This window comes from Rhododendron vialii, chromosome 13a (genome assembly GCF_030253575.1).
Source record: "Rhododendron vialii isolate Sample 1 chromosome 13a, ASM3025357v1".
Classification (NCBI taxonomy): Eukaryota; Viridiplantae; Streptophyta; class Magnoliopsida; order Ericales; family Ericaceae; genus Rhododendron; species Rhododendron vialii.
The window spans coordinates 21,124,567-21,150,129 of record NC_080569.1 but is presented as its reverse complement, the minus strand read 5'-3'; the positions used below and the strand labels follow the sequence as shown (position 1 = coordinate 21,150,129).

At 36.9% G+C, this 25,563-nt stretch overlaps 3 protein-coding genes and 1 non-coding gene across 7 annotated transcripts; 1 reads left to right on the top strand and 3 right to left on the bottom strand.

Moving 5' to 3' along the window:
- The first annotated feature begins 2,926 nt into the window (after window positions 1-2,926).
- Window positions 2,927-8,563, top strand: LOC131312881 (thymidine kinase a). 3 transcript variants are annotated; one of them, XM_058340888.1, is made up of 4 exons: window positions 2,927-3,383; window positions 7,160-7,304; window positions 7,518-7,639; window positions 8,060-8,563. In XM_058340888.1, the coding sequence occupies exons 1-4, from the start codon at window positions 3,109-3,111 to the stop codon at window positions 8,301-8,303; spliced, it is 786 nt and encodes a 261-aa protein (XP_058196871.1). In that variant the 5' UTR covers window positions 2,927-3,108; the 3' UTR covers window positions 8,304-8,563. The 3 variants fall into 3 exon arrangements, with proteins under 3 accessions (XP_058196871.1, XP_058196870.1, XP_058196869.1); XM_058340887.1 differs by lacking the exons at window positions 7,518-7,639; window positions 8,060-8,563 and adding an exon at window positions 5,379-6,708 and having other exon boundaries at window positions 2,991-3,383; window positions 7,160-7,297; XM_058340886.1 differs by lacking the exons at window positions 7,160-7,304; window positions 7,518-7,639; window positions 8,060-8,563 and adding an exon at window positions 5,379-7,024 and having other exon boundaries at window positions 2,991-3,383.
- A 568-nt stretch (window positions 8,564-9,131) lies between these two features.
- TRNAT-AGU (transfer RNA threonine (anticodon AGU)) lies at window positions 9,132-9,205 on the bottom strand. Its single transcript has one exon. It is a non-coding gene; the product is annotated as a tRNA-Thr (tRNA).
- Window positions 9,206-9,998: 793 nt separating this feature from the next.
- LOC131312880 (uncharacterized) lies at window positions 9,999-14,065 on the bottom strand. 2 transcript variants are annotated; one of them, XM_058340885.1, is made up of 6 exons: window positions 13,927-14,065; window positions 12,522-12,887; window positions 11,879-12,040; window positions 11,571-11,705; window positions 11,257-11,307; window positions 9,999-10,360 (listed from the first exon to the last, which is right to left on the bottom strand). In XM_058340885.1, exons 2-5 carry the CDS (start codon window positions 12,880-12,882, stop codon window positions 11,303-11,305), a joined length of 663 nt encoding a protein of 220 aa, XP_058196868.1. In that variant the 5' UTR covers window positions 12,883-12,887; window positions 13,927-14,065; the 3' UTR covers window positions 9,999-10,360; window positions 11,257-11,302. The 2 variants fall into 2 exon arrangements, with proteins under 2 accessions (XP_058196868.1, XP_058196867.1); XM_058340884.1 differs by lacking the exon at window positions 13,927-14,065 and adding an exon at window positions 13,750-13,906.
- A 3,858-nt stretch (window positions 14,066-17,923) lies between these two features.
- Window positions 17,924-23,099, bottom strand: LOC131312879 (scarecrow-like protein 13). Its single transcript, XM_058340883.1, has 2 exons — window positions 22,939-23,099; window positions 17,924-20,020 (listed from the first exon to the last, which is right to left on the bottom strand). The coding sequence occupies exon 2, from the start codon at window positions 19,831-19,833 to the stop codon at window positions 18,244-18,246; it is 1,590 nt and encodes a 529-aa protein (XP_058196866.1). The 5' UTR covers window positions 19,834-20,020; window positions 22,939-23,099; the 3' UTR covers window positions 17,924-18,243.
- Window positions 23,100-25,563: the final 2,464 nt, after the last annotated feature.

The following is a 25,563-nucleotide window of genomic DNA, read 5'->3' as shown; positions in this document are numbered from 1 at the left end:
TCATTTTCTCCAAATTCAAAGTTTCGGTTCCGATTCTACCAACTTGAGTTACCTTAATCCTATCCAACTACTTCTCTACTTTCCCTAAGTATAATTGAATTGTTTTGACTATTTATTAGGGCATGAAATGAGCCCGAACGAAAAATATAGCTCACTGTGCGTTTTCTGCAATATTCACCAATTTGATATTATTTTTGAGCTCGACACTTTATTTGTAATTATTTAGATAAAAGATGACCCTTATGATATTCATATTACAATCCTTCTGATATTAATATTATAAAAAACTACTGACTTGATATTATTTTCTTACAGTGTAATATCATATTAGTATAAAATATATTAGTTATATCAGTTTAATTTATCTAGTAGATTGAGTTGGTTAATAAAAGTTTTTAAGTTAATAATACTCCTATTTAGAAATTTTTAAATGTTTTCGAAACAACTTTGCGACCTTCCGAAAAATATTTTGCCACCCGAATTATTTTTTCTAGACTCCTCGCATCTCAAAGATGATATCTTGTTAATTTTATTTTTTTTTCTTTACTTAATTTACTATTTATTATTATTTTTTCAGTATTTTCAATTAAAATTACTTTACGACCTTACAAACCTTATTATTAATATCTGGGTAGTTTTATTTAGACTCCTTACCTTCCGAAGATGAAACGTTATTAACCTCGACCTATTTTATTTATTAAATAATTTATTATCCATTTTTTTTTCTTTCGACAATTTTTGTTAAAAATCTTTATTTAAAATAATCTCGCGACCCTCCGAACCCAACTTTTGACACTCAACTGGTTGCATAAGACCTTTAGGACTCTTATTAAGGTCATGTTAATTATTCTAATATTTTTACCTACTTAATGTATTTAATTAGTTTTTAATCAATCTAATTACTTAGAAAATCATTAATGAGAGCCTAGAAAAATATATTTTTTAAAATTCTTTTAAAAGTTCTTACTTATTATCATCTTGGCCATACGAGATTAAGGGCAACGGCCCATTCATAAAAAGTTGCGTGATTGCATTACTTACTACTCCTTCCGTCCCTAATTAATTGTCCACGTTACTACTCCGGACATTTTAAAAAATCATTTATATCTTCCAAAGTATAATATTTTTTATATGCAATATGGATCTTGTTTGATAGATCTCGATTGATTCTATTAGACAAAATTTTGAAAATTATGAAAAATAGTATAAATTAAAAGATATAACTCATTTTAAAAAATTTGGAAAAAGTGAAAGTGGACAGTTAATTAGGGACGGTGGGAGTAATTGTTTTGTTTATGATTTGATTAATTATATGTTGCACCACTACTTGATTTGAATGCTAGATTGGACCCTAGAGACATGGGGTGGTATGCGAAATAGAATTCACGTAGACGGTGCTAGGTAATGGATAAATTGAGAAGTTTTTCTTTTTAGAGATTGCCTGCAGGCGGAATTTTGAGATGTGATGAGATTGAAACTGGCGGGAGTCCAGTGACGAATTGATAGACTGGCGGGAGTCCAGTGATGATTATGAAGTAATTTGTAAAATGGTGTATAAGATAAGCGAACCCTAGTTGTAATTCAGGCATGATAAGCTTTCCCTTTGTTGTAGTTATTGGGGTACACACTCGGTATATAACTTAGGTGTATCTGCGACAGCAAATGGAAGTGATCTCATGGGACCGAGCATGGCTAGCGGTTGGGGAGGAAAGATCTCGCAGATGAGATCTTAGATCACACGATAAGTTAATGGATAGTAATGAACTGGCTTATGTGAAAAATATCTGTTTGACTTCTTCGATTCAATATTATCTTGTTACCTGCTAGTTGTATAGTAGAAGGGGTGGTTGGGTTGGATTATTCTACTAGGTGATTTATCACTCACGGATACGTCTGTATCCTAGCAAATCGTTTGCTTCGGCGGTCAATTTGCCAGAGGGCGCAGGATTCAATGGAGAGGATTCAAAGATGGTGCAGTTCGACACGGAAAGAATATCAGGAACGAAGATCGAGTATGCTTCGGATTTGTATCAAGCCTAGAGTCAGCTCTGAAGTTAATGTATTTTGAATCAGTAAATTTATCTTGTGATTGTAATAGCTAAACTTTATTTTGAAAATTATATTTATTTAGCAAATTTTCTTAAGATTTTATTTTATATTGCTTCCGAAAAATCGGGGCGTTACAAACACAGACCTATCTTATTATATGTATCTAAGTAGGAGTGTGACAATAATATTTAGAAAGAATTCTAACACGCTTATCATGTGTAACGTGTTCAAATATGGATAGTAGGCCTATGCTTATATTTTAGATCCTCATAGTTGTTTTTTCAACGAAAATAAATTATATCATATATATGCATTGAGCTCAAAACAACTGATACAAATGGCCATTAGCCTAAAGAAACAATAGGCCGTTAGACAAAAAAAAATCCTATATTGCCTAGGTATATAGATTTCCCGTGTATAAACTCTTAAGCGAAAACTCATCGATCAAAATATCAACCCATCAAATTCCTGAATCGATGCAAGGAATAAAACTATCTACAGACTATAAGATTCCAATCACACAAATCTCAAAGTAAAACAAAGGGTCACACGAGGCACAAGGTTTACGTGTAAAATTCTAAATGGGTAAAAAACATTTAACAGTTATGCTAACAAGATTGAACAGTTCAAGTAAAATCAACTCAATTAGTTGTTCAAGCAAAAACACGAATCATCAAGATCATGCCCACTTCGAAAAAAAAGAAGAAAAAAGTATAATTTAATGCAATTATTCTACGATATTATTATGTAAGTATCTTTTTTTATGCACAATCCTATTTGAGTCAAGTTTTAATTAACTTGAACTTGGTTGTGATGAACTCGAGCTTGACTCGTTACCATATGAGTTTTAAACTGTTTTCTACCACACGTTCTTTTGAATTTTACACACTCTATGATGGGTGTCACATACAAAAGCCCGCACTCGATCATCTCTTGTTTGCATTTCCCTCCAATGCAAAACCCCAAAACCCAAATTCGCAGACTCTTCTCTCTCTCTTTCTCTCTCAAACCAATTCCTTGAAAGTTTGAAACCCCCAAAAAAAACAAAAAAATTCCTACATGTTAACTCTATCGAGAATGAAAGCACTTCTCTCTCCTACTCTCTCCTCGGCCCACCCCACTCGACACCTTCTATTTCACTTCAAACCTCTGCAAAACCCTAATTCCTTCCAAGTCAAAGCCGCCCTGCCCTCAAACTCCATCAAAGCTCTCAATTTGCACACGGAGGCCTCTCAGTCGCCTTGTGGAGAAATCCACGTCATCGTGGGCCCCATGTTTGCCGGAAAAACATCCACTCTTCTCCGCCGGATCAAGTCTGAGAGTAGCAATGGCAGGTAAAGATTTTTTTTTTTTTTTTTGTTTTTTTTAATAAAGGAATTAGGGCTTAGGCCTATTTTCCCACAAAGGACAACGTGTATGAGACAGAAATTTACCAGTTCCACATACTAGTATATTTGTTAAAAAGAAACTTCTACTATTTAAGTACAGTGAGGAAGCCCTTACTCAAACTTTTACTCAAATTTGTGCAAAAGCTTCACTGGTATGAAAGTACTCAAATGGAAAACCCCAGATATAAGCACAAATTTGAGTAAAAGCTTCATTAATAGCATAGTTGTAAATTGTGAAGAGCAAAACAATTGAGTATAAAATTGAGTCTCTCTTGATTTGGTGGAAAATTTGAGTAAAACTCAATCTGGTATGAGTTTGAGTCGAGGATTGGAGTAAGTTTAGAGGGGTTCTTCTTGGAATTTGGTTCTAAGTTGATTAAAAGGAAAGGGCAGGAGATGCTCTTACTCAAGTTTGAGTTAAAGTTTTTGAGCAAAAGCTTCATTTGATATGAAGCACTCCAATGGACAAATCTAAGCATGAATTTTGTAAATTTAAGAGACAAAATAGCCTTCTAAAATTTGAGTGTCCTTGATTTGAGTAGAAGTAAGAGTAATACTCACTTTGGTACAATATCGAAGTTTGACTCAAGAAGTGGAGTTGATTTTGATGTGCTTTTACACAAATTTTGAGTTGAAGTGAGAAAAGTGTAAGGGCTGGAGATGGTTTTATATAAAAGTGCATAAACTTTTTTGGATTTTTTGGGAGCAAATCCTGGAAATAGAACTGGCCCGAAAGTTCCCCTTAATTTTATTAGGTTTGGTTGAGCTTCAGGTTTCATGTTTCAGTTGAGGTTCATTGTTGCATAGGATATAGGCCAAAAACAATTATATATTTGATACTGAAATTTTATTGTTGGATTTGTTAGGTTCAAGTAACAATTGTGGTCCTTTGCATATTACTCATGCTGTTGTTTTAGGCTGGAAAAGAGTGTTCTTTGTTCTTACGTTTTTGTTTTGGGAAAATGACAGCCAATGACGTGTTTTGATAATTAATACCCGCCAAGGACATTTTCGGCATTAACAAATGTTCTTAGCTTGTCCTTGGTGGGTATCAATTATCAAAACACGTCCTGGGCCGTCATTTTCCCATTGGTTTTTTGCCTTGTTGGTGCCAAATTTTCATTTAGTGGTAGATATAAATTATAAAACATTGGGAGAAGTTACATGAAATTTAAAAACCCATTTCTGTGTACATGGTTGTTTGTCGAGGCCTGTGTAAACAATTAATGCCAGTTGTTGGAATCAGGATGGAGTTGTCTTGCTCTGCTCTCTTGGCTTATTAAGTTTCGGACATGTATGACAGAGACCTTTTAGAACCAGGTTGGATCGTAGTGCTAGGGTGTTCGAATATAAGTTTGACAACAATGATTTGTTTTGGGATAGAGTATGTCATTTGTCATCTTTTTGGGCACCGTTTCTCCCTCTTTTAAGTAGATTCCATTATTGTTGATGTATAGAGATTGGACTTTGGAGGCCATTGTGCCATTGAAGAGAGTTTTTTGGTGCTTTTACTTTCATATTGTCTGTGGCCAGCTGCTTTTTCTCCTTTTACATGTACCATTTTTTTTTTATTTCTTTCTCACGTGTACCATTTTCTATTTCTTTCTGCAATAATAAATTTCTTGCGATCAAAATAAAAAAAAAAAATGTTGGCAGCTGGTCAATTGGAATAGTTTCTATGCATCGCATAGCATTTGTTTGAATTCTATTTGCTGTGTCAATTGCGTAATTTGTCATAATTTATGATAACTTGACCCAGTGGATCATAGGTGGGGATTTTTTAAACAGTCTTCAGCCTCCCATAAAATTCCTCATTCAGAACTTCAATTCTTTGTCTGTACCATATTTTAAGAGTTAAAAAGGAAGATTCGGACTACTTAAATATCCCTAGTGCTTCTGCTCCATTGCAAGATGAAATTGGCACCAATGAGATATTTATAGTTTTCAGGTCAAGGTCCTCGAGAACTCCACCCATTTAGATAGGACATTAAGGGGTCATTGTTTCTCAGGAAGATTGGATGAAGCAGTCCGCTTAGTCTGCAGTGCAGGAACACAGGTGTATCCAGAAACCTATTCTCTTCTTTTACAAGAATGCATATTCAGGAAACAATACAGACTTGGAAGGAGAATTCATGCACAAATGGCGGTTGTTGGCTTTGTTCCCAACGTATATTTGATAACCAAATTGTTAATATTGTATGCAAAGGCAGGGGATCTAGAAACGGCGAGCATTCTGTTCAATGAATTGCCAGAGACGAGCTTAATTTCATGGAATGCAATAATCGCAGGGTATGTGCAAAAAGGTCTTGTAGAAATAGGATTGGGCCTTTACTACAAGATGAGAGATAGTGGTGTGGGACCAGATCAGTACACCTTTGCATCAGTCTTCAGAGCTTGTGCCACTTTAGCGACACTGGAGCAAGGGAAGCAAGCCCATGGCATCTTTATAAAGAGTCATATAATTGGAAACGTTGTAGTTAATAGTGCCCTCATGGATATGTACTTCAAATGCAGCTGTCCCTCTGATGGGCGGCTTGTATTTGATAAATCTGAGGACCGGAACGTGATTACATGGACTTCTTTGATATCTGGATACGGCCAAAATGGGAGTACCAAAGAAGTTTTACAGTCCTTCCAAAGGATGATAAATGAAGGTTACAGGCCCAACTATGTTACATTCCTAGCTGTCCTTTCTGCTTGTAGCCATGGAGGGTTAGTGAGTGAAGGCTGGGAGTATTTCTCATCAATGAGAAGAGATTATGGTATTCAACCAAGAGGGAAACACTATGCAGCAATGGTTGATCTTTTAGGTCGTTCTGGGAGGTTGCAAGAAGCCTTTGATTTCGTTCAAACCTCACCCTATCAAGAGCACTCAGTGATATGGGGTGCTTTGGTTGGTGCTTGCCGGATTCATGGAAACATGGACATGGTGAAGCTTTCTGCAAAGAAGTTTTTTGAGTTGGAACAGGAGAATGCTGGGAAGTATGTAGTCTTGTGTAATGCTTATGCTACTTATGGTTTATGGGACAGTGTTGCAGAGATGAGGGGACAGATGAAGGAATTTGGGATGAAAAAGGAACCTGGTTACAGCATGATTGAGGTTCAAAGGGAGGCCCACTTCTTCTTTATGAGCGATAACTCTCACGAGCAAACTGTGCAGTTACAGGATTTAGTTAATGATTTGACTTGCATTTTAAAGGACGCTGGTTATGTTCCTGACTTGAGCAGTTGGTGGGAGTAGAACTTGGCTAAGTTTGTCTAAATTTAACTTGTAAGAAGCGGCTTAATCTTGTTTTTGCCTTTTATAAGATGCCTAGTTTCTTGGTAGCCAAACCTTAAACTTTGACTATAGTGGGACATTACAAGTGAGCATTAGTTTTCTTTGCATGCGCCCCCACCCATGTCTTGGGCCGTTAAGCTGATGAGCAATTATAGCCTATTTTTGGTGTTATGCAATTGAAGCAAGGTGTGGTAGATGTGGAGGAGGATGCAATGTACAGTGCACTTGTCCTAACATGCCAACCTAGGTTAGCAGCATAAATGCTGATTGACAATTATTTGTTCTGTAATAAAAAGTTGTTTATTGACCGGAGGAATTTCTTATCAGGAGAAAAATGTAATCGATGAATCTGTGTACAGCCTTGGGCGAAAATAAAAAGAAATTCATTTGAAGTTTTTAACAAAATTATCCATTGGATTTTTTGTTTTTCGAATTTCTGCAGAAGTGTTGCAGTAATAAAGTCAAACAAGGATACAAGATATGGACTGCAATCCATTGTGACACATGATGGAGAGAAATTTCCATGTTGGCCAATAGCGGATCTGTCATCTTTTAGTCAAGAAATTGGTCATGATGCTTATGAAAAGGTACTTCAATGTGAATCCCAATCATATGTATAGTATACTTAAATAGGGTAGCATCTGTCAGTTAGTACCTACATTGAATAACACTAGCAAGCAAGATCAATAAATGGCTGAAAATTCTTACCTTTAAGTCTTATGTAGTATGCAGTCCATGCTATTAGTCTTATGTTAGTATGCAGTTCATGCTTTGTACTGATGACTCATAATTTTTGACAGCTAAATGTGATTGGTATTGATGAGGCTCAATTCTTTGACGATCTGTATGATTTCTGCCGCAAGGCTGCTGATTGTGATGGCAAAACTGTTATAGTTGCTGGCCTAGATGGTGACTATTTGAGGTATTTTAAATTTTTCTCCGTTATTACCTGGTGCAGTATGTAAAAACTCGCTTTTGTCGCGATAATTATATTGTGACTTATAACGATGTGTTTGTCAAAAATTAGGAGCTGTGGCTTTTAGATTATCTTACCACGGAAACTTTTGGAACCTATTTTTCACGACTGCTACTTATGGGCCAATAAGAAATTAGAAAACTGCTTAAAAGGTGATTCGGAGAAGTTACCATCTCGATACTCTAAAGTCTGCTTTAAAGAATAAGCTTTTATCATTCTAGAAGTTTGGAAAAAAGCCATATACTATCTCGTACTATGTGGTCATAATTTGAAAATTTGACCACTACCCTCGCCACCCATAATGAAACTTTTCCCTTGAATCTTTATTCGTCTTAACTTATCTTTGAACTAAACTCTTCTTGGCAGGAGGAGGTTTGGTTCAGTTCTTGATATCATTCCCCTTGCGGATTCTGTAACTAAATTAACTGCTCGGTGTGAGCTGTGTGGGAAGCGCGCTTTCTTTACTTTGAGGAGGACAGAGGAAAGGCAAACAGAGCTGATTGGTGGAGCTGATTTATACATGCCAGTGTGCCGGAAGCACTACGTCAGTGGGCAGGTTGTTAGAGAGACTACAAGTGCCTTTGAATACCAGAAGGTTCAATCTGGTTAATCGCAGCACTAGCTTTTCGCGTCGTATTAGTATGATATCTGGTTATTCCTAAAACTTACTGTAATTACTAGATGTAGTGCATCTTGATATTTGAGGTCTCAGTGTGGATACTTGAATCCTGATTGGTTTCAAGAATCTTATTGATTTTGTATCCTCAGAAAGAATGCATATATAGTTGGAGCTTTGGATCCAAGGAACACGTGAACTCAGTCATTGCATATATGTAAGGTAAAAGTCGGAGCACTGGGAATTTCTAAAAATTTCTTCTGTGCCAACTATTATTTGCTGACAGGATTGGCTGAAATAGTATATGGTAACCAGGGAAGTATAGCATTGATAGAATGATATGATTCATATAATGAGGAGCAATTTTGTAGCTTATACAATGCATATTGGCTTCACAAAGTTGGCACTTGAATAAATGAAAGAAGAGCTTAGAAAAAAGGTCGTTCATGTTTCTGCAGCTTTAGATTGTAGACGGGTTACCGACGAGGCAAACAAAACTATACAGACACTCTGAAACTTTGTGGTAATGTTTTGTTTGTTTGGGCGGAAAATGTTTCCCTACTAACGACATTTCCTAATCCAAGGTATAAGCAGAAGAGGGCATCTTTTTTAAGAATCCTTTCAGTAACAGTTGCGAGTCTTTAATCAGGTAAAGCAGCTTAATTTGTTGTACAGCTAATTAAAAATTCATTTAAACTCATGCGTAGACACCAACTACATTATTTTCTGTTTTACATTCAAAGTCACTGAAACTTTTGTTGTTTTTTCGTTGTAAATTTTTTAGTAATGAATATGCTGGATTGAACAAAAAAAAAAAATTTGTGCTTTCATTGAGAGTTGAACTCAAGACCTCCCGCTTACTAAACGGGTGCTCTAACCAACTGAGCTATGAAAGCAAGTTGGTGATGGTACAGTAGAACATAATATTTCTAGTAGAAATAAGCTTTCATAGAATTGGAGCAATTTTGTATGCAGTTAAGTTTCTAGCTTGATCAAACACTTCTGTATAATATATGGAGTACATTTTTTTCAGAGTGAATGGAACCTCAAGGCACAGTTTCCAAAAGACACTCAAGGAAAATCTCATGGTGGAAGAATAGCATTGTTTGTCATTGTAAGGTGCGTCCATAAATGTGTTAGATGGATTTTTATAAATTGTAGGCCCTCAATCTGTCAAATTTCTTCCACACAACAAATCTATTATGCCCTCATTCAACTTAGATCAGTCCATTTTTAGCCTTCTTGTTGAGGAAAAAGCATGCCATTAATCGAGCCAAAAGCAATTTTTCTTCTTCTTATGAGTAATCAATTCAGTTCTACACAACTTGCACCCTACTTAACAACAATCCTTCTGCACTTAACTGACGAAAAATGGTAGTTTTGGTAACTACATAGAAAACATCATACTCCCTCCGTCCCTTTTTTAGAGTCCAGTATTCCATTTTGGGCTGTCCCTTAATAAGTGTCCATTTTGTAAAGTTAGTGGGTAAAAGTTGGTGTATTGTCTATTTTATCCCTAAAAGTAGATTTTTTTTTTAAAAAGTAAGTGAGTAAAAGTGTAATGATGATGGGTAAGTAGGAAAAATGGAGGAAAAAGTTGATGTGAAAGGTATAATGATGATGTCTTTTTAATAAGTTGGAATTACGAAGCAGGACACTTAAAAAGGGACGGAGGGAGTATGATTCTCAACAGCGATAAACGACAAAAAGAATATAATGAAAGGGATGAATTTCTCGTTTTTGGTGTGCTGAAAGACACTCATTAACAACGTGCAACCTGAAAATCCTAGACTTGCACTTAGCCAAACAATAAACTCAGCTGCCTTTATAAGTTCATATTTTCCCTCGAGACTTGTTTTAAGAAGTTTCTAGTAAAACCTAAGATGTAAAACTAGGTGTTAATCAGCCCCATCCAAACATTTTCTTCATCTACCAAACGCAATAGACTTTACTCTGCAATTCGTAGCCTTCATCTTGTAGTCTTAAAGCGTGGGAACAGCAAATGACTTAACTTGAATTATCACTTCATGTAATCACTTTTAAAAGCCAAGCTGCATGATAAATCCCATGAAAGTCATGTCAGATAAAAGAAAGTAGCAAGGAAAGGAAGAAACTGAAAAAATATCAGCAGCAAGAGATTCAAATTGAAGCGTCCGGACCAATGAAATAATCTTTCACAGCCTCATATATGTCTCTGTACAACCTCAATCTATCTCCTTGCCGAGACTGATGGCATGGTTCACGCACTACACTCTTGTATTGCAGGGATGCACTACAGGGTTCATATTAGGCCTTTTGATTGCCCTCTAATTCAGGGAAGGCATATATGTGAGAAATCGCTAGTACCATCCTTAACTTTTCCTACAAGCCCTTTAAATTAGTATTTGGTTATGATGCAAGACTAAAAGAAATGAACGTGTTCATTTAAGACAGTATAATGTGTGACAATATATATTTTTTTAAACAGCAAAAAGGATATATTTTTTAAAGACAGTATAATGCGTGACATGATATATGTATTTTGCTCCTAAAATCTCTTATAAGAAAAGACATGATTCGTGATCGCAATGTCTTGGCTTCTACGTGACTAATATCATCCTGATCACAAGCCGCAGCTTAGATCCTCTGACTGAAGTTTATCATTTACCAAAGAAGGTAAAAATGTAGAACAATAAATTCAGCTGGAGTTCATGTTTTATTTATCTGAGGAAGCAAAAGGATCATGGTACATATACATTTCTTAACAGAATGTTGGAAACAAAAAGAAATTCAACATGAAGATGTGATTATGCCAGAATTATAACTATTTATATAAAATAAAATGTGATTATGCCATTTATTACATGTTAAATAAGTTACAGAAAACAAATGGACAGTCGACAGAAAACCATCGAAATTGTTAAAAGCAACTATAGGCAGGAAACAGTAATGGTAATTGTCAGTTTACCGTATGTGTTCTCTGAATTCGTCCCTTCAATAGCTATGAAGATGCTTCATCCTGAAATAAAATATCAAAATCTACTTGGACTTGAAAAAACTCTCGTTTAAAATCCAGTAGTGTGTATAATAATGTTCAATGACTCAAACATTACTGTCATGGTATCAATATACTACATTGTTTTTTAGCATTTGCCTTGGTTGGTTGCATGTTTATCAAAACATCATTGTTCAACTGCTGATTTCGCCTTGTGACAGAGATTGACATGAAAAAAACTGCTTAACAAGATAAACTTGCCATACTTTTAAAGTAACTACTTATACCTTGTGTTCCACTTAGATGGTTTTGATCTCCATTCTCTCTGACAGTAGAGCTTAATGCCCGTGCAAGACGTTTCAAATGAGTTAAACGCAGCACTTTCTGTGATTCACCTGAACCACAGCCTCCAACCTGCAAACCTAAAGGACAAAGGCAATGCAGAAAACGAAATGACTAATACAATCTCGATCCAAAAGCCACTGTTACCAATCTGATATCGGTTCGACATCTGAAACATTTTTGTTGGATTGTACATGAACTTAGCTCTAAAAAAAAAAAAAGAGAAATTACTGACTTGGAGCATTAAACTTACAGTTGGTAGATGCAATGTCCTTTGTGACATCTGCTCCAATTCGGAAACTTTGGCCATGAGGCACTTTCATGGGAGAATTTAGTGATCTCGCAAGATGTCTTATATCATTCAACCGCAACTTTTTAGGATAATTAGCAGAGTTTTGAGCTCCTTCTTCAGCACCTAATATATGTGGCGACAAAGAAATTATGAACAAGTTTGCAAAACCTATATGTACATCTGCCAATGGCATATGGTTGGCCTAAATTTAGGCCACCGCCTGTACTATCACCTATTTAGATTGGTCATTCGTCTTTGACAAACTGAGTCTAAAAAAGTAGAAAATTATGACCAAAAGCAAAAAACACTTCATGAAACCGAAAAAGCTTCATAACATGTATCTTTTGTTTCTTTAGGTCATCTTATCTGTATTTTTTTGAACTTTTGTCCACATATATTTTTTTGTACTTTCTAATTACTCTCATCAGGATAAATGACTAATCCTCAAATATGACAAAACACTAATAAGAAATACACTAAACACCAACAGTACCAACTGCTTTTAAAAGTAATTAACTTAGTCCAAACGCGGTAATGAGTTCTAAGTCCTTTCCAAGTGAAAATTGGATGATAGACATGGCAAGTGAAATTATCGAAGACATACCAAGAGACTTCCTTGCCTTTAGTTTCTCTCGTCTTTTAGTACATCCAACATGCAGTGCACCATCAGAAGGGACACTACTTTGTGCAGAAACAGCAATTGGTAAGTGATTTTCATTCCAAGGGTGAAGTTGAATCCTACTTGAACTAATTGTATGATCATCATTGTGCAACTCTGGTTCGGGATTTCGATCTCTTTGTCTTCGAAGTTGATAATTTCTACGGCGTCTAGCAAGATGTTTTTCTCTGTCTTCAACACTCATGGATTGTCTCCTATGTTTGTCCCGCAGACGGCGCCGTTCTCTTTCTTGGTCCCTGTGGACAATTTTCCACCTTTGTCTCTGTGTCAACTCCTTTGTTTCCATTTGGACTATGGATCAACAATCAACCAAGAAACAAACACGCATATATTTCCTTAGTGAATTGCGAAATTCATAATATTTGCACCAATTAAAGGAGATTTGCAGTTGCCCAGAATACAAAAGCAAAACAGGATAATATAAAACAGTTTGACATACTCTGTATGACCATCATCGGAAAATATTGAACACGAATTTGGAAAAGTCTATTGACAGACAAAGATGGAGAGCAGTTCAACAGTTTTTACGCCGGTGAGTAGGAGTGATGTGTTTATGATAGAACATAATACTAAGGGGAGTCGTAGACCAAAATTAACTTAGAGGCCGTGGTGCGAAAACATATAAGAGTAAGATTTTTGAATACCATGATGCACTCGATAAAGCTAAATGGAGAAAACATATTCATAGGCCGATCCTAATTGATTGGGACTCAAGGCCCAGTTGAATTTGGTTTGGTTAACAGTCCAAGAATTTATACATATATGAGTTGGACTAAATCTTGAATCAAGGAAATTAATACCTATTGAAATCGCGAAGAAAGTTCTGGCAAGCAGATGCAATTTGCTATTAGAATGCAAGAAAACTGATATGTAACATGGAAAAACAAAAAAGTTGCAACTTTTTTGAACTAATTTGCAATCTAACACTGTTTGCCAAGTTAAAAGTTCAAGATAATATTAACACCAAAATATCCGCGAAATCCCTTACATAGCATCGAGATGTCAACAGGCCGAATTCGATTAACCAGTCGAAACAAAAAACCATTCTTAACGAAAATGTTGAACGTTAGAACAGAATCGTCGTAACGGAATTCAATTCCGAAAATTTCATCGATTACAACAGCAACACAAATGATTATGTGCATATATATACCTAAATGCATGGAGTTTAGGGGCCATAAAAACTGTCAAGAAAATGAAAGGACGTGAATGGAAAACTTCAAAACCCTAACCAACCATGCACATCAACAACTCTATGAACCGAACCATACATATAAGCGTGTACGTATATTGTTATCATGTAACGACTTTTCATGCCTTTCTTTCTTACCGGAGCGATGGTCTGGTTTTGTGAAGGATAGATGATTTGCCTGTGTGTTTTTTTTTTTAAGGTATTCGATACGATGGTCGGACAGACCTATTGGAGATCGACGACTGACGTGAGCCTGCCATGTGGAGTATTACTATGGGAATTGATATTCGCATTCTTTTTTTTTTTAGCAACTACTAAAAAACAATAGAGGGAATGTGATTCCCTATTACTATATATACTCCTATGCATGCTCACGTCACCTTTGGCCGTCCTGATTGGGAACCAATTACTGGTCGCCACCTCACAAGGCAATTTCTTAATGGCGCTTTTTTAAGGGAAACTGTGGTATAAATGGACCCGCATGATGGATGTTGTATCAACGGACGGCTGCAGTCACATTTGTGTATCTCGACATTTATGTCAAAAATATCGGAGCTTACAATATTTTATTTTATTTTTTGATAATCGAATGTCCGGACCAGCTTGCACGAGCTTATAATATTTTTCCGACCAACTCAATGCTCACCCGTCTTTTCATTCGCTCGGTTTCTTTTGGAAACTTTTTATATTGTCTAAAAAAGATGTCTCTGTTCAAAAGTAAATTATAGGTAAAAGTTGATTAATTTACCTTTTATCCCGAGCTTTTGAAGCTAATAACTTGTACTTTATAATAAGAAAAATAACAATGCTACAACCACACACAAACTCTCGCAAATGAGGTGGACCCCACACACACTGCATACAGGTGTAATTGTTTGTATATTTGTGTGTGGTCATAAAATTATTGATAAAAAAAACTAATGATGATGTTTATGAAAGATTCAAAGGGTACAAAAAATCAAAATATGACAAGTAATGTTAAGCCTTTAATAAGTTGAAATTTTAAAATGGTCCGACAAATGGAAATTGAGGGAATATATCATTCGGCTAAATAAGTCATTTGGCTTATATTTTTATCCTTATTCAATTTTTTTTCGCATTTGTTAGTTTTTCATCGATTTTTTGAGGATTATTTCTTTGTCATGACGAGAGGAATCTAAAAAGTAAAAAATTATGATCAAAATCTAATTTTTTTAATAAAGATGAAAATATTGGCTTATTGACTTATTTTCATCTTTATTAAAAAATAGATTTTGATCGTAATTTTTTACTTTTTAGATTCCTCTCATCATAACAAAGCAATAATCTTCAAAAAAATCGACGAAAAACTAACAAATGCGAATTTTTTTTGAATAAGAACAGAAAAATAAGCCAAATGGCTTATTTAGCCAAATGAACAGAATATCACTAGACAAAACAAATTTACAGTTGTATATCAAGCTAATACCCAACCAAACCAAATTAAGCCTTATGTTTCAATCAATTAGAGTCGGCTATATGAATCTTGTTTTTTCATTGAACTCTGTCCACAGGTACATGTTCAATTAGATTTAGTAAGTCCAAATCCTTTTACATCATGACATCAAAAGTTAGTTTAGGTTTACCTCTTCCCCTACCCCTGCTATCCACTAGTATCTTGTAACTCTTCTTGAATATTGCTTCTGCAGGTCTATGATGAATATGTCTAAACTACCTTAATGTATTTTCTCTCAACTTATCTTGTATTGGTACAACTCTTACTATCTCACGAATAGTTTCGTTTCTAACTCTATCTCTCTTTGTTTTACCACACGTCCACCTCAACATTCTCATTTCAGCTACGCTCATCTTACTCACTTGTTACTTCTTGATAGGCCAATACTTCGTCCCGAATGACATTGCTGGTCGTATAATAGTTCCATAAAATTTCCCTTTCAATTTGTTAGGCATCCTTCGAGATAATATAACAGTTTTATTCAATTTCTTGTTTTTCAAACTAAGTTTTAAAAAAATGATTTCTAACTTTTTGTACTTCTAAGAAAAATCAAATTTGATATGCGTTTCCCTCCGATTCGTGCACTTTATCGATGCAGGTAGCAAATTTTGGCAAAAGAGGATCCACCAAAAGCTTCCGCTACTATCTGGATAAAATCCTTGCAAACAAAAACGGTCAATGTTACTTTTTGTGCTTAATTTGGCTCCAATTTTGTTAGCCATATCAGACTCCCTCAATGCTTCGCGACAGTAAAGAGTCCAATTGAGGAAGATCTCTGTAATGGATTGATACATGACGTAGAGCCGGATAATTACGCCTGACCATACATATCCCAATATTCTCTCACACAAATAAAATACCCTTAGTCAACTTTTGTAGTAGTGGTTAACATGTCCCTAGCTATCTTGTTCATTGAGAGTTGCAGTTACTGTGTTTTTTAATGGTTTCTGGTATGTAGTGCACATAATCAAGTGAAACTGACACTTAATGAAAGATATAGCACACTGTTTTCATTTAGCTGGTTTATGTATATAACAGTATAAGGTCTACTCTTGTCCCGATCGAAACATTTCAGTCGTACTTAGGGAGGGTGGTTATGGGTGATCAACCGATTTCACCCTCTCATGTCCTCCCTTCCAGTGAGTATTGTCGGCTGAACTGATCACCCAAACGCGATTAAGCTCTTTCATTGGAAGCGCGAGGTTTAGCAATAGACTTGACTGGAAAACCATAGACCCCAAACCATCATGCCAGTGAAGAAGTCATACCTCGAAAATGACTTTATCATACGATTTCACAGATATTCATCAGATTTGGATTCTCCCGTTTTTAAATATATAAAAGACTCAGTCAAGCTAATTTGTTAAGAATGCCGCCACCCCATTCTAGACGGGGTATTTACGGAACTTCTTTAATTTGATTTGACATACCAACACAAATTTATTTTGTGATTAGAATATTTTTTGAAAATTAAAACTTTCAATAAGAAGAACATCATGAGTACGTGAAAGATGAAACTCACAAAGGCACACTCTTGTAGTACAACAACTTGCAGAAAAAATTAGTAACATGACTTTCATCAGTTAAGAATCCACCAAAACTATTCTACTAAAAACAACCAAATCACAGATCTCTAGCTTTATACACCTTCAAAATTTCATGGGACACATTAAATTTACTGAAGATATCCCAAATTAGTTGGGAGTCTTTCACATCTCCAATAGGGCCGAGCCGATGTCTGACATCATTAACCACTTCTGTTTGCTGGTAAGAACACTATTATTTCTCTCAATCCATGCATGTAGACAAATGCTGCAAAACCAAGCTTATATATGGTGTCCTTAAAAGATACTCCGTATCTTCCCCAAATGCAAGATTGCCCATTCGAAATCTCGGCAGCCTTCGCAATTGCTTTCTGTACTTGTCGTAGCGCTTTCCAAGCGCACCCCTAGAAAAGATATAATTACGAGATTCATTTTCCAAATTACCAAAAGGACACATTTAGGTATTGTCCGAAAACCCCATATCAGCATTCTGATCCTGGTAGCTACTTTGCTCATACAACCAAACCACACTTAAGCTCATTTGGATGGTGAGAAAGGGTGCGATAAGAAAGGGGAGAAACCAATCAAAACATTTCATTTTTGTACTTTTCTCACCAAAAAAGTTCATCCAAATGAGTGATTTGGCAAGAAACCAAAACCCTTTCTTTTCTTTTCTCTTGAAATCACTCCATCCAAAGGGATTGTGAAAGCCTTCTTGGGACATAAAATTTACTCCTCAGTCCTCACTATCCAATTCCAAGAAGATTCACTTCTCACAGTTCTTATAGTCATCTGAAGTAGCCGATTTCACTATTTTCCATCTGACGCAGGCAGCCAAATAACTCTATCAGAGCAACTAGGATTTGATACTAGAAACACACGGGCATAACTTATAATGTAGCTAGTAAACCCTATTCCTCTGCCTCGGCCATCTCCATGTATTGCCATCCATTATAGTAGCTACCTTAGCCTCCAGAGCTCTTTCCAAATTCCAAATCACCTCCTCACGTGGTTCTTGCAAAGTGACCTGAGGGATGCCAATCATCCAGCCATAAGCAAGCATCTCTTCCATTCGCAGCAATACATGTCAGTTAACAGAATTCTAACACACAAAAAAAGCATAAAATCAATCCCTTGTCAACATGTTCTGAATGACTACTCGAATGATTTCGCTCAATTTTTTGAATGACATTAGAAATACACAACAGTGGGACGTAATCTAAACCACAGCTCACAAATTTCATCCTAGGCGGAAGCATGTACAACAATTTCTAAAGGCTACAGTCTGAGCTCTGGAACGCACAACAATGAAGTTTACTAAAACAGAGCTCTTCTGGGCTGCAACACAAATTGGAATACCACTCCCACATAGTAAAAACAACCTAGACGACAAAATTTACAGGCATTATGCAGCAACCCCCAAAATTGTTTTCATCTTCACCTCCAAGCAGAAGAGGTTACCAAAACCCTGTTATTCCAGAAAAGATGAAGAGCCCCTTCTCTCTCTTGGAGTCTGTAATTCTTGCTATAGTCCTTCAAAACATCCATAATCGCCATGCTCACCGAAGGACTCAATGGACACTGACTGAACCCAGCCATCACAAGTCTCGCCCTCCACTTTCCGAAAAGCTCATGCCTTTCCACCCTCTCAGGTCCCTCGCACGCTATTATGTTGACAATATCCCTAGCCACACAGTGCTCCTCTGCACTCATCCGCTGCTTGTCATCCCTTGGGCGACCTGCATCAATCGATTCAAACATAGCTGTATAGTACTCCAAGGTCTCTTTGAACCGTGGAAAGAATGAGGCAGTGTTAGTGTTGGATTCTTGCTCAACTAGGATCACAACCTTTGGTGACAAGCTCTTGACCAGCCTTAATAACCGGTCTCTATGATTCGTAGTGGTCACACTTTCATCTGGCATGTGGTGCAACATGTAAGGGAAATTCACAGCCACTGCTTCTCCAGGTCGAAGCATAAGATTCTCTAGATTGACCTCACATCCGGAAATACCTGCACCATGGAATTCAAATTGGACCCCACATTGTTCAGCAACTTTAGATAGCCTCTTCCCCACAAGCTCGAGTCCTCCGCTCCGAGCGTGAGCCGACTGGGAATCATCAACACCGGTTATGCGGACCTGTGGGGCCCCACCGGGACGCTTCGCAAGAACCTCAATGAGTGACACCCACTGGCTGCCCTGTGCAATTTGGAAATCGATTATGTGGATTCTGTTTTCGTTCTGCATAGCTTCCCAAATGACGACATTGGCAGAGTTGTAGGCAAACTTGTAGTAAGGACAGATCTGATAAAGGACATGCATGTAGGACATCAGTTCTGAGCTGGTTGGTTCTTTGCACTTCAGTTTTTTGTAGATACAGCTCCCGGTGAGAAAGAACCTGGCTCTAAGCGCCTCCAACATGTATGCACCCAACCGTTGGATTGGTTCCCCAGATACTGAAACCATGCGTTCTAAAACATTGATAAATCTTTCCGCAGTTAGGAAATCTTCATCGCCGACTGCTTCTGCACAGGAAATGAGAGCTTGCCTCAAATCTAACCTGGGGAGTGTTTCCGTTGTTATCTGACTGCAGCTGTCATCGATATCAGATTCGGGCCCCAGCAACTGATGCTCCAAAACTCTCAGCATTTGTTTGAGCTCACTACCTTCATCCACAATGGAAGACCCACTAAGAGGGGATCCATAAGTGTTGTCATAGGAATGATGTTGATCTGTCAGGTATGACTGAGAGCCTTGTGGAGAAAAAGGAGTCAAGTTAGACGAGATGCTAAAAGCAGAGGGGGTACCACAGACAGTGTAACTGGTTGCTGGAGATGAATCCAGCGTGTAGTACTGTTCATCACCAACTTGTGTTGCTTGAGCAAAACTTGGGCTAACATTATCAGTGGAAATATCGTCGTCCAAAATTTGAAAAGAAGAGAAACAGTATGGTTCAACCGGCTGCATAGGGTGGTGGTACAACCTGTGGATTCCTCCAGAACTTTGATATTCCTGGGATGCTTGCATCTAAATACTGAGAGGTTGTTTAGCCAGGGAAGTTAGTGCACTAATGCAGTATATTAGAAACAACTTGCTCTCAGAAACTTGCTAAATCACTATTCATTTCTGAATTGGACTTAAATATTTGCTTTTGAATCTTGTTGTGATGAGAGGTGGCCTTGGCATCATAGTAAGCAGCCGGAGTGATCATACTCTGCAAAAAGATATATAAAAAAAAACCCCACCAATGTTACTCCAAAGTTGATAAAAATCAAGATAGTAACCATCAGACTAATACTTCAGCAACTTAACACAATTCGAGCATCAAATTGTTGTTGGTAATTCAACAATTCTGAATATGACAACCAGTGGAAGCAAATCGTAATGTCACTAATCAAGGCCTTTAGATACGGAGGAGCGAAAAGATACATATTCGAGAGTGCTGTTATCATACAAGAATAATCTGATCGGTTTTTTCATCCCAATATTACAGGGGAGCAAAAAACCATCAGAACAGGTAAGACTTGAAAAATGAATAGACAAGAACAAAATTTAATCATCTCAATCAGCCATATTAGACAGTTTCTGAAGCTGGATAAATAAACCCCTCACAATCATGGCATTAAAAGAAGAATGTAAGCAGAAGGATTGAAAGATAAGCAGTAAAGCACTCTGCACGACACAGAAGTCCCTTTCTCTCTCTAAATTTTTTGCTCTGCCTTCTCTCTAAGAAGAAGCCGAACAGTCTCCCCCTTGCTTTTTTTTTTTTTTTTGGGGGGGGGGGGGGGGCGGGGGGGGGGGGGGGGGGGTGGGGGAGTGCCTCTTCCTCCTCCCCCGGGGCAATTTTTTCCCCTCTTTTCTCTCCCCCTCTCCGATCTCTAATTCATCAGCCTGTCGTCTTTCCTCTGCTGCTGGTTTCACCATCGTTGCCTCATCTCCTTTCGGAGTTCGTTGTCTATCCACCAGTTTCCGTAAGTAGGGGATTCCGGTTTGGGCTTAACGGCAAGTGGTGGAACGGCGGTTATTGGAGGTGGGCTCACAGGTTTCTCGTCCGACTTGTGCTCCTGGGCTTTATCGGAATGGCTTAACGGCGTGGGGTCTTTGTGGCAGTGGTAGGTTGTGGATTCGGATGCTGCATTTCTTTGGGCAGCGTCTGGGGCTTTTGTTGGGTTACAATGGTGCGGCGGTCGACGATGTCGTCTCCTCAGGCCGGACGTCAGATCTACTTCGGCGGACTTGGCAGTCTGATCTCATGGATGCCGGCGTCAATGGTCATCGTGTTGGCGTTTGGGTGGCTCTCTTCTCGGCCGAGGCAGGTTTTCCAGGTGGGGGTTTGTTTTGCTGCACGGTGGTGGAAGGTCAGTGGAGCAGCGGCAACAGGTTTTGGGTTGTTAGGGTTTGGTTAGGTTTTGGGGTTTTTTTTCTTTGGTTTTCAGGTGGCGGCTTGGCAGCGGTGGCGGTGGAAGCTACAGTGCGGCCAGAGGTGGGATGGCGACTATGCTGCTCCGGGCAGCAACAGGGGCCAGTTACCCGGGTCGCGGTGGTGTCAGGGATGTGTCTTTCCAATGACAGGGCTGTTAGGGTTGTTGCGGACTGCTTGGGCTGTTTTTTATGAGCTTATTGTAATATCTGGGTTTTTTTTAGACCCATAGGGGTGTTTGGGCTTCGGCCATATGGGTGTTCTTGATTGGCTTCTTGCCAATCGAGATTTTGGGTCTCGGATTGGGCAGATGACTATTCTTTGAGCATGATGCTATTTCTTTGTTCCTATTAGTCTTGTAACAATTTCAAGATTAATGAAATTTTTTTTGCTGTTAAAAAAAAAAGCAACTGACATCAGATTAAGGACCAAACAACAATTAAAAAATATATCAGGATCGCAAAAGGCATGCTATGTGGCTTACATGAGCTGGTAAAGATGATTGAGAAGATTATGTATGTACAAGGAGATGGTACTGTTGCTATACAACCCAAACATAAATAAGGACTTGACAAATCCGTGAAGCACCCATGTTTTTTATTAGAAACACATGCATCTCCGCATTATCTCCAATATAAACTAAAAGGGAATTTTCTGGGAACAAGATTAAGGTTCTAGCCATACAAAATTTATTAAGTATGAGATCATTTGAGAGCATAATTGAAAAAACATAAAAAAAAAACATGTGTCACGGACATTACAACACCTATGGGCTAAGGCCAGTACTACACCAAAGCAGATGGTTAGATGGAACCTCTACCAGCAAGTTATATGCTTTGGGAGATCCGAAACACTTATGCTTTGGGAATCACTTATCCTTGAAGCACATCCAAAACCCAAACTAAATCTTGTCTACCAATTCAAGCATTAGAATAGCAATGAGGTGATGCAAATTCACCGGTCTGATGTCAATTCAAATCCAAATTTCCAATAACTAGTTATTTATTTATTTATTATTATTATTACCCAAGAATTGGACAAGATACGCTTAAAATTCCCAAAAGGAAGATCTGTGGGGTTTCAGGATAGAGATGCAGACAACATTAACTTTGGCTTGGTAGTCAATGAATTTATTACCTAATCAACTAAACTTCAGAACAGAAAATTAAGACATCTCAATGAATACAATCAAAAGTATTTACAAAAGTAGTTGAATATGATACTTATTAACATCTGCCCCTCCATGTTGAAACATCCAAATAGAAGTGGTGTATGAGAAGCTAGAAAGAATAGACACACAGAATTTCATCTTTTAGTACTTTCACCTTCAAAGGCCAAAAAACAGAAGTCGGTAACGCAAAAGAAGAGAAAAGAACTAATGAAAGGAGAAAAAGATGAGAATTTATCCACAAAAAACCCAGGATTTTGGAAACCCAAAACCAATCCACCTTCTCAGATAATAAACTTAACTGAAGAACGCGTGAATAAACCTCAAACTTATTGATGAAAAAGACAAACCACAAACTTAATTCAAAAGACTAATATCAGCTGAAAAAACAAAAACTAACCCAGAACTACAGGAAACAATAACATAAAGACTAAGAAATCTGGACAATCCAATTCGCCACAACACAGTTGAAACAAGAATAAAGTGAGGCTCTTTATCGAAGCTTATCCATAGTTTTGGGATCTCAATGGGCTTTTTTACGTACCTTATTGGGTTCGAGAACTTTTCCAGCTCTTCTGATTTATGTTTGGAGAGAGAGAGAGAGAGATTCCGCAGATTTTCCTTTGGGGAGGAGAGAGAGAGAGAGAGACTGCAAAAACCGTCCTGTATCGTAGGTGAAATGAATTCTGTGGGAGTTTGTGGTATTCTTTTCTGTTTTTGTTTTATAGTGACGACTGTGTAATAATGGCCCTTCATCTTCTGGTAAACTACACATGCACCCCCTGTGGAACAAAACCGCTGATGAGATTTGTGGTCACTGGTCACTGGTCACTGGCTTCTCATCAATCAACGCGGTCAAACTCATCACTCCCATTTACAAACGAACTATACGGGCTAAAGTTCATAAAAATACAAGTTTTTGATTTTGAGAGATGTTTTTTTAGAGTAATAAATGGAAAGAGATAAAAAAAATTATTAAAGATAGTGTCCAGAAATTTTGAGACTTCAAAACAAACATTATTGTCTATTTAGGAGAAACAACTTCTCTAAAATCCTTTAGCTATAGATAAATTTTTTAGGGGAAATTCAATATAAGTTGTCAGATTTTATTCCGCATCGTTCATCTAAGCCACCAAATATTGATTAACATATTCTCCAGGTTACTCCACTTATTGTCAATTAATCTTAAGTTGGAACCCTCTAAGAAACTTACCATGGTATCAAAGCTAGGTTTTGAGTCGCCTTATTTTACGCAGTTGAGTCTCCGTCATTCAAGTCAAATCTCTTTGTTTCTTCAATTCGTACCTTCACGTGCATACGAGTTGCACGTGAGGGGGAGTATATTCTATTGCCTGCTGATTTTAGGTTTTTAACCTCTAAGAAATTTAACTGTTGTCATGACAAATGTAAAATTAATTATCGTTATTCTATTTTCATCGTTATTCTATTTTCGTCATAAGATTATAGGTTTATTAGTTTACTTTCTTCTCACATGAAACTTAATAAGTTGTTGTTTATGGTGCTTGACTTATTGTAGACTTTTACATAATTGATGTGATGTCTAAATTTCTGTAGATATATGTGAATATAAGGTATACGTCAGCATAACTCAAGTTCCGTTCTGTTAAAATTCTATTTTTTAAGTATTTGTTTTTCATTTTATGAGATCGGTTATTCTCCCATAATATATTATCTTTAATTCAAAAAATAAGTATTTATTTGAGTTAGCAGGACGGAGCCTCATGTATTGGAGAATAATAAGAGTATTTTTTCGCAACATATGTGAGCATTTATGTCTTGTGATTTGATCGCATAAGTAAAAAATCAAGTTGAGAATATAATACTATCCATCTAATTTGAAATATCTATCTCCAAAGATTGAAAGGTTAATAAGATTTAACGGGAAAATCGTTAGATAAATATATTTTGAGCTTGTAACTGCTAATTATGTCCGTATGATCACATATTTTCATATCAACTAATTACCTAATGGACGATTTGATAAATGAATAATTCTTATGAAATTACCTAATCTTATGTACTTTGACTGCGTTTTTGCTCAAAGTCGATTAGCTACCAATTGGCTTTTAAGTAGTTTAGCCTTTAAAATATATTAACCAAGCTCTGATTGCTTAGATAAGCGATGTAGGATAAAGTCTAACACTCTCCCTCACGTGCAATTCGGATGCACGTAGAGGTACGAATTGAGAAGACCAAGAGATTTGATTCAGATGATGAAGACTCAACCACGTAAGGTGGGACCACCCAAGATTTAGCTTTAATACCTTATTAGAATAAGACAATTGAGCAAGAATACAAGAACCTTGCTCTAAACCACATAGCTTAACATGCCTTTAGAGCATCCGCAATGGGAATAATCAAAATGTGTCACGTCAGCATTTGATTATCCATTTAGTTTATAATCAAACTTAACAAACTTTACCTTCACATTGGTTATTTTTGCATCCCTATAAAAAAGCCCCCCACAATACGCAATGCACCTATGTCCAATTACAAACGAGTTCTAATCACGTACGCGACCACACCAAATTATTCTTCTCGATGAGACGATTCTAATGTGGGGTGTTTTTAGTTTTTTAGTTTTGAATTTGGTTATTGGGTTTGATTATTGAGTTTTGGTTATTAATAAAAGTTGTTAAGTTTGGTTATAAAATAGGTGGAATTTGGTTATTTGCTAAAAGACTTGTAACTTTGCTTATTACAATATGAGGTGTTTTTTTAGCATTGTTGTTAAGTTTGCTTATCCATACCAATTTGCTTATTACAATGTGGATGCTCTTATATAAGACCTAGCTTTGATTGATGAATCATTGTTTGCTCATTACAAGAGTTCTCTCCATTTTCCCCTTTTATTGACTCAAAGTGTTTGGGTTGAAAAGTATTTAGATTTCCAAAAATACCCTTTAGAAAAGTACAATAACTTTAATTAATTGTGTAAATTATAAATTTACATTAACTTTAAAGGGGTATAATTGAAACTTTGCCCTTTTAGTGATTTCTAATTATGAAAAATTGTAAACAATTTGGGACAACCCAAAAGAAAAACACAAGGAAACAAAATGAAACAGATGGAGTATAAATTTTTTTCTTGAAAAATTATAACATATGTAAAAATTCACTTTATGGAGATGACATGGTCAGATCAGGG

Coding starts and splice junctions, on each gene's coding strand:
- LOC131312881 (XM_058340887.1), top strand. CDS start 3,109: ATGTTAACTCTATCGAGAATGAAAGCACTTCTCTCTCCTACTCTCTCC. Junction 3,384..5,378: donor TCTGAGAGTAGCAATGGCAG/GTAAAGATTTTT, acceptor AGATATTTATAG/TTTTCAGGTCAAGGTCCTCG.
- LOC131312880 (XM_058340884.1), bottom strand. Junction 12,041..12,521: donor AAAGGCAAGGAAGTCTCTTG/GTATGTCTTCGA, acceptor CACATATATTAG/GTGCTGAAGAAGGAGCTCAA. Junction 11,706..11,878: donor GGACATTGCATCTACCAACT/GTAAGTTTAATG, acceptor TTTGTCCTTTAG/GTTTGCAGGTTGGAGGCTGT.
- LOC131312879 (XM_058340883.1), bottom strand. CDS start 19,833: ATGCAAGCATCCCAGGAATATCAAAGTTCTGGAGGAATCCACAGGTTG.